This window comes from Aristolochia californica, unplaced genomic scaffold (assembly GCF_029961685.1).
Source record: "Aristolochia californica isolate CCGP_79_NKW_82.1479 unplaced genomic scaffold, dmAriCali1.0.hap1 SCAF_1, whole genome shotgun sequence".
NCBI classification, from domain to species: domain Eukaryota; kingdom Viridiplantae; phylum Streptophyta; class Magnoliopsida; order Piperales; family Aristolochiaceae; genus Aristolochia; species Aristolochia californica.
The window spans coordinates 9,814,405-9,822,742 of record NW_027181770.1 but is presented as its reverse complement, the minus strand read 5'-3'; the positions used below and the strand labels follow the sequence as shown (position 1 = coordinate 9,822,742).

Here is an 8,338-nt window from a genome sequence, read left to right as displayed (position 1 = left end):
TCCACTTCAGTCAAAACTTTAACTATTTGATTAGAAGAAAATTTTACCTAAAAAATTAGGATTATAGGAGAAAAAAATTTTAACTCTTTGATTAGAAAAAAATTTTACCTACAAAATTAGGATTATAGGAGAAAAAAAACTTAATTTATGTCAATGCACGAAGAGGTAATTAGAGATAAAATAGGAAAATAAGAAGTTTTTGGCCTAACCGACCTTTGGCACTCCTAATATCAAATCTTTCAAAATATAGCTCAAAATAAAGACTTTCACCTAAAGACTTTCTTTGAACATATCCTGTATTTTGAATCTTCTAGTGAGATTCTTATTTCTTCTAAGTCTTCTTCAAATTGACCAATTCTAAGTCTTTTTTTTAGCTTCATCAGGTTCCTCTCTCCTCTTTGTGTCTATAGGCGTCGTCTTCATATTACTATAGTGCCTTTGATAGATAAGTTTATAGAACTACCTTCTCATGCCCTGTTACTTCCTCTTTGCCAATGGGTTTTGTTCTATCAGATTTGGACTTACCAATTAGTCTACAGAAAGGCAAATGATCTTGCACTTCTCATCCTTTCTTTGAGTATGTTTCCCTTGACTTTTTATCCCATTTCTTTAAATCCTTTGTTATGTCATTGTCTACTTCTACTATACCCCGTTCAGTATAAGATGTTTTGTGTTTTCCAAAGTGAAAACAAGCTATGGATGATGGGATGAGTGTGTTCTTGTCTCGAGGAACTTGGTATCTATGTGATCCTTTGACAGATGCTGGTTCGGGGTGTCATTGGATTTATACTATAAAATATATTATTGATGGATCTATTGAACGACATAATAACCAACTAATAGCAAAGGGATATATCTTTGGTGTTGAAGTGTTTGAGACGTTATCTCTTGTTACTCGACTTACTTTGATAAGTATTATAATAAAAGTAGACCTTTTTTTCAGTTTAATGTGAAAAATATTTTCTTGTATGAAAATTTATATGAAGAAGTTTATACGGAGCAATATCCTAGGTATATTACCTAGTGGGAGACAAAAAAAGTAAACTACAAAAGGCCAATTAGGGATCCAGGGTGTGATTTGAGAAATTTAGTATAATAGAATTACGATTTGGGTTCCACCTGAGCCATTATAACCCTTCTATGTTCATAGTTAAAGAGAATATTGGCCAGGGATAAACCATGATAGTTAAGGCATTAAGTTGGTGAGTGAACGAAGGGTGAAATATTTCCGCGTCATTCTCCTAGACAAGACGCGTTGCCTTTGGTTTGGTGGTTTGATACTCCATTTAGTCTCAGTTGAAATGACAGGACGCGTTCACTGGTCTTCCAAGGACTGGAATCTGTGCACCACTCTGAAACTTGAAAGGACACTTGATTCTGCTACTTGTCTCCTCGATCTAAGATTCCAGGAATGCGCTGCTGCCCTACCTCTCTCCACTTGAGTCGATACTTTGGACGGGAAAAAAGTTCGCGGTCTTCACTTTTTTTAATGAAAAAATATTTTTCATGTAAAGTTTTCATCATTTGTTATTATCCATTATTGAAGGTTGGACACAAAAATGACATAGAGATTTATCTAGATAAAACACAATGAAGGAGAAAAAAATGGGTCCTAGCCTAATGATAAATCTCTGCCCACGATCAAAACGGTTATAGTTTGAAACACACTTTGTTCAACTTCAAATATGAAAAATTAATCTAATTTTAGGGCACCATAAAGAGACTACTTATTTTTTAAGGGTAGTTCAAACATAAATCACCTATTATGTGAAGAATAAAATACTTGACTTAAGGTGGATGTCGGACACACTCATATACTTTTTAGATAGTGGGTCTAGGTATTACTATGTGAAGTAATGAAAACACAAGATGATAAATTGAAAAAATACTAGAGGAAAACAACTTTAATCTAAAGGAGGCGACTATGCAACACTCGTACTTCTAAAAGAATCTAGAATGTCACACTCTTCTTCATTTTTTTTATTTTTTATTTTTGGAAAATAAGGGAGACTGTAACTGTAGAATTGTAAACATAACAAACAAGTTGGACCCAAGTATGACTTCAAAGAAAATTTTGGGGGGTGAGCATAATTTTTGGAGATGATAATACAAAAGATATACAACTAAGTAAAAAATATAAAAATTGACAATAACATCCAAGCAAGATATCACATACCATCTCGAATAAACATATCATAGAATGATTAAGTTTGATCAAAACTCTTTGATTAGAAGAAAATTTTGCCTAAAAAACTAGGATTCTAGGAGAAGAAAAAAACTCAATTTACGTCAATGCACGAAGAGGTAATTAGAGATAAAAAAGGAAAATGAGAAGTTTTTGGCCGAATCAACCTTTGGTACTTCTGATATCAAATATCTCAAAATATAGCTCAAAATCACTTTCAAGAAACTAGACTCAACTAGCTTTAATTTGATACCCAATTTGACAAAAAAAAATCATTTTTGAATTTGTTATTATTACTTGATTTGCTTTGTTCAATAGCATGATTTTTGCAATATCTCCTTACATATAAATTAGATTCACATAAATGTTACTCCTTCTAAAACTAGACTTTGACATATTTTATTCAAGTATAATATTTTTTTATGAAGTATACTTCTTTTGAGAGAGAATCATATAGATTTCAAACTCAACAATTGGTTGAACTAAGTAGTCTTTTTTTTTTTTTGTCCAACATGACCGTTGACTCTTTCGATATTGATATCTCTATCTAGAAAACTCAGATTGAAAATCTATTCAATAGGTTAGAAAATAGACTTACATATTTTTTTTTTTATATATATAATTTTTTATATAAAATCTCGTTCTTGATAGCGTAAAATGCCTAAAAATGAAGTTTTTTTTTGTTGCTCAAACATTTCTTATTGTTGACATTTTCTGTTTCAAATATTGATTTTTCTTTGTAAAAATTTATTGCTATTTTTTTTTGAGTTTGAAAGTAAACTCAAAGATGTTTCTCTCAATATATAATTTGCAATATGATAAGTTTACTATAGAGGTGCGAACACCATGGAAACAACGGGTACTTGGATAAGAAAGGAAAAAAAATATAAAATACGAATTCAAACTACTTGAGACGATAAATAAAAAAATAATCATATTATCTCTATGAGTTGATCGAGTCAACTCACAAAATCCACTCTGATGCCATGTTGAATTTCTAGAATCAAATTACAAATTAAACTACCATTGTTTCAATACACCCAAAGTGTACTACTAAAAGAATAAGTTTTAATATAATTAAATAACTAAACATAAATAGAAGATTAACCTAATTAAAATACCTTTTAACTGTGACTATTCTGTAAGACCCCCTTCCATGAGGCGCCTCTTAGATTCCATCATATTAATTTGGTTCTATGAGATTTCTTATTACTAGAGTAATGTAAGATTCTTTTATATATGTTCTTTAATTGTATTTTGATATATATATATATATAATTATTCTAAAAGAATATTTTTTAGTAATGCTACGAATTTGGACATGTAGATTTAATATTTTAAAAGTATATAAAATAACTATTCTATACTAAAATTGACTCGAGCGATTTCCAAGATTCTTCCCGAGTTTATTCATTTTTCCACAAGGACTGACCCGAGCGAAAGCAGAAACGCGCATAAATCACAAAGACTAGCGGGAGGTGTAGACGGTTGACGACGACCACTCCAACCTTCACGGTCTTTCTGGGATCGCTTCCAACCCTGTGGGCCCCCTTAACTGTGGGGCAGGGCCCACCAATTTACGTCAGAGTCAGGAAAAAAATGGAGTCTTTTTCTTTTCTGTTTTTTTTTTCCAACGTTCGGATGTCGGACCTCATATCGGATCTTAACCTTCGCTTCTCTCTTCGTTCTTTCGGCCAGTTGCAGGATTTTATTCCCAGTCGGAGTTCCGAAGCTAAAGCGGACCTAAGTCGATGAATCGAACCTGGAACTGCGACCCGTCTTAATGGGCGATGACGATCATCCGCAGTTTGCTTGAGAGAGGAAATGGGCCCCTCCTGTTCAATTGGAGAGGAGACCCGATGTGAAAGCCGAGAAGTCGGAACGGAACAGCTACGCAGGACGAAGGAGCTGATTCCAATTGCCAACTGAACTGAGTCAACTCGGAAGATAGACTTGATTCATGTCGTCGTCGTCCTTTTTTGCCCCAGAAAAAGTGATTCCTTAAGCTATTGGCTGGTTTTCAATCTTCAAAACTGCTCACACTTTTTGGTCTACTAGTGCGTAGAAGAAAAATTACCTCGAAAGTCTTTAGAACAGCGACGACGCTTCCGACCTCCTTCCTACTTAGGGCAGCTATCCGTGGATTGAGAGTGTTCCAGTCCTTTGGCTATGCACGAAGCTGCAGGTAAGAACTTGAAGAATACTTCTTTTCTTTTGATAAGGGATGTTGTTGATCTGGGTCGGCCGACGTGGTAGTTCTGTACCTGTTAAAAGAGGTGTATTGACCCTGTAAGTTACTGAACTTTGGGTTTTAAGGCTGAAAGAAGGGAGTTTCAGGGAGAAGTTTTATTTATTCAGTTAGGATTTGTGAAGCAGTTCTGTTTCTAGCTCTAACTCTGCGGCAAATAGCTGGTGAATTGAATTTCTTGTCTTGTGACTCGCGTGTTCATCTTTTCATGAAGGTCTTTTTAAGGCAACACTCTTACATCGGATTTTTGTGTCATCGGGGTCTATCCGTGTGTGATTCATTCGTTTTTTTTTTTTTCCGTTTTTCTTTTAATTTTAGAAATTAAAAACAAAGTGGTTCAGTTCCTTGTGTTCACCAACCTGGTTACTGAATTACATTATCCTGACCTTTAGAAAATTTGAAGAGACTTTATTGGTTGAAGAGATAAAGCTGGTTTTGTTCTGCCAATTTTTGTAGACAGAAAAATGACCCCTTGAATTTTTGGATTTAGGGTTTTATAATGCTGCATGGTTGTGATTAAGTCCATCTGATTGAACTTCTTTCGCATCACGACTCCTGCGAGATCGTTTTAGCTGAATATTGAATTCCATGAATTGAGATCGTAAGTACAGTTGAATGGAGTATGAGATTCTTCTCATATACGCTATAATTGCATTCAAGGGGTGTGATATACCCTCGCCTAGTAGTCTAATGAGCTGTGTGTTGGGTTTCTGTTTTTCTCTTGAAATCACATCCTAACTGCCTCTTGAGGTTAAGAGGCCTAGGGTTGAGTTCCTTAAAGAGTCTTATTGACAGTTATATAGGTATCCTCTTTCTGACTCTATTATGTCATCAAGTTTAGTAGTTGACATCTTTGTACTTTTTCTAACCCCTTACTTACATAATTCATTTTTTTTAGCTCAGGTCTTTCTTTGGACTTTGAAGGATTTGGTTAGGGGTTAGAGCAGAGCAGCAGTTCCTAGTTTCTCTTTGTTTCACAGTGGAAGTTGATTGAACTAGATTGGGCTCGTGAGGATCCCTTTTTTTTTTTTTTTTTTTTGTGTTACAAAGGCTTTCTTTTGGCTTTTTGACTTTCAAGGTGGTTAATGGCAGATAAGGATTAAGCAGAGTCGGTTTGATAGATCACTACGGCTGATGGAAGTTTTCAAGGATACTAAAGCTCTTGTCTTCCTTCACGCTCTTTGTTTGCTATCACTGTGCAATGTTGTCTTGGGTGTTGAAAGTGACATTCAGTGTCTGAAGGCATTCAGACATTCACTAAATGATTCTTTCGGCTATCTCCAAACCTGGAGTTTTGAGAACCATACTGAAGGGTTCATCTGTAAATTCGCTGGAGTAGAATGCTGGCACATCGATGAGAGTAGGGTGATAAACATTAAGCTTTCCAGCATGGGCTTGAAAGGTCAATTTCCATCTGGTCTTCAGCTGTGTACAAGCTTGACTGGATTAGATCTCTCAAATAATGAACTCTTTGGGCCTCTCCCTCACCACATCTCTCACTTGATACCTTTTGTTACAAGTCTTGATCTCTCATCCAACAATTTCTCTAGTGAAATTCCTGAAAGCCTTGCAAACTGCTCTTATCTGAACACCCTTAACCTCCAAAACAATCGGTTAAGTGGTCAGATCCCATGGCAATTCAGTACCCTGAATCGGCTAGCAACATTTAATGTTGCCAACAACAATCTATCAGGGCCCATTCCCAATTTCAGCTATGTAACAACACCATCAAGCTTTGCTAATAATCCAGGGCTTTGTGGGAAGATTTTAAATAGAGACTGCAAGGTGACTCCGAGGAAGTCTCATACTTCAGTCATCATTGGTTCTGCAGTAGGTGGTGTTATATTTACTGCGTTGGTTGTTGGTGTGATTTTGTATTTCTGCCTCAGTAGAGTGATTATAAGGAAGAAGGAAGATGATCCTGAAGGAAACAAATGGACAAAAAGTATTCGGGAGTCCAAAGGAATCAAGGCAAGCTCTTGCATTTTCTATTTTGATTAATAATCAATGATCGTGCAATAATTGACCATTCATTTTTCTCAATACAGGTTTCTACATTTGAGAAGTCAGTTTCAAAAATGAAATTGGGGGATCTCATGAAGGCCACTGATAACTTCAACAAAAGCAACATAATTGGATCTGGAAGAACAGGCACAATTTATAAAGGAACTCTTCTGGATGGTTCATTTCTTGCGATCAAAAGACTTCAAGATTCTCAGCATTCAGAAAAAGAATTTATGTCTGAGATGAGGACTCTAGGAACTGTGAATCATCGAAACTTGGTTCCTATTTTGGGAGTCTGCATTGCAAAGAGGGAGAGGTTTCTCATATACAGACACATGGGAAATGGGTCCCTCTATCATCAGTTGCATGAGAAAGCACCTGGAGAGAAAGTTATGGAATGGTCAGTGAGGCTGAAAATTGGTATAGGGGCTGCAAGAGGCCTGGCTTGGCTTCACCATAGCTGCAATCCTCGCATACTTCACAGAAACATAAGCACCAAATGTATTCTATTGGACAATGATTATGAGCCTAGAATATCAGATTTTGGACTTGCTAGACTCATGAATCCAGTTGACACCCATTTAAGTACTTTTGTCAATGGTGAATTTGGAGATCTGGGTTATGTGGCACCTGAGTATACACGAACTTTGATGGCTACTCCAAAAGGTGATGTGTATAGCTTCGGAGTAGTGCTGCTTGAACTGGTTACTGGTGAGACAGCCACCCATGTGTCTAGTGCCCCAGACAGCTTCAAGGGAAGTTTGGCTGAGTGGATTAGTTTTCTCTCAGATAACTCCATTCTCCAGGACGCTATTGATAAGTCCCTCATAGGGCAGGGTTGTGATGGGGAGCTCCTCCAATTTCTCAGAGTCGCATGTAATTGTGTTTTGTCAGCTCCCAAGGAACGGCCAAGTATGTTCGAAGTGTACCAGCTATTGAGAGCCATTGGGGAGAGATACAACTTTGCAGCCGAGGATGAATTGATAATGCCACCTGACAATGGTGATGCCGATCAACTCAATGAGCTTATTGTGGCTCAAGAAAAGAAAGGGTCTCAGTGAGTTGTTAAGGTTCAATGTATCACTTAGCAAATGTTTCTGTAAAAAAAGTCACCTGCGCTGCTATTTTCTCTAACATATTATGATAAAGGAGGTAGGGGTGCAGAGACAGCCAGGAGGTTTGCCTAGAAGCAGCCACCCTTGAAAGAGTGCGTAATAGCTCACTGATCGAGCGCTCTTGCACAGAAGATGAACGGGGCTAAGCGATCTGCTGAAGCTGTGGGATGTAAAAATGCATCGGTAGGGGAGCGTTCCGCCTTAGAGGAAAGCACCTGTGCGAGCAGATGTGGACGAAGCGGAAAGAAATAATGTGAATGTGTAGTTGTATTGTGGTGTTCTATCAGTTGCCAGAAGTAAAAAATCAGTACTATCTTATTAGCTCTCATACTTGGGAATCTTACTACAGAATGAAACATATTCTTCATGTTACTTGACATCATTTCCGTAATTTGTGTTTCGAAGGTAGAAGATGACAGGCTGTGTATTGGAAAACCATGGGGAACTTAAATTCTAATAGATGCCCAATTTTTCTAAATCCTAACTTTGATCCAAAGTAATTTGAAGTAATATGGCCACCTGACTCGACTCTTCTCCTCTCAAATGCGAGTCAACCTAGCTGAATGGTAGATCAACCCAGTGAGTCGCTTGACCATACTAGGATTTACTAGCTCCTGTGGCACAAACTTGGTTTTTGTGTTCAAACATTTGTTAGTCGAGAACCGGGTGATTGCTTCAAATAAGTAAAACTTTCATATTTAAGATAATTTGAAAGTTAGATGTAAAGAATTTTAAATATTTGATTAAAATAGCTTTTAGAAATAAAAATAACACAAAATTTGCCTA

The 8,338-nt window shown here is 36.6% G+C and overlaps 1 protein-coding gene across 2 annotated transcripts; it reads left to right on the top strand.

The window, feature by feature from the left end:
- Positions 1-4,076: 4,076 nt before the first annotated feature.
- LOC137959001 (probably inactive leucine-rich repeat receptor-like protein kinase At5g48380) lies at positions 4,077-7,986 on the top strand. Of its 2 annotated transcripts, none has more exons than XM_068806256.1 (4): positions 4,077-4,370; positions 5,337-5,441; positions 5,526-6,404; positions 6,482-7,986. In XM_068806256.1, the coding sequence occupies exons 3-4, from the start codon at positions 5,568-5,570 to the stop codon at positions 7,496-7,498; spliced, it is 1,854 nt and encodes a 617-aa protein (XP_068662357.1). In that variant the 5' UTR covers positions 4,077-4,370; positions 5,337-5,441; positions 5,526-5,567; the 3' UTR covers positions 7,499-7,986. The 2 variants fall into 2 exon arrangements, with proteins under 2 accessions (XP_068662357.1, XP_068662365.1); XM_068806264.1 differs by having other exon boundaries at positions 5,332-5,441.
- Positions 7,987-8,338: the final 352 nt, after the last annotated feature.

Bases quoted from the DNA above. Each gene is read 5' to 3' on its own strand.
- LOC137959001 (XM_068806256.1), top strand. From the start codon at position 5,568: ATGGAAGTTTTCAAGGATACTAAAGCTCTTGTCTTCCTTCACGCTCTT. The intron at 6,405-6,481 runs GCAAGCTCTTGC...TTCTCAATACAG, and splicing joins GGGAGTCCAAAGGAATCAAG to GTTTCTACATTTGAGAAGTC.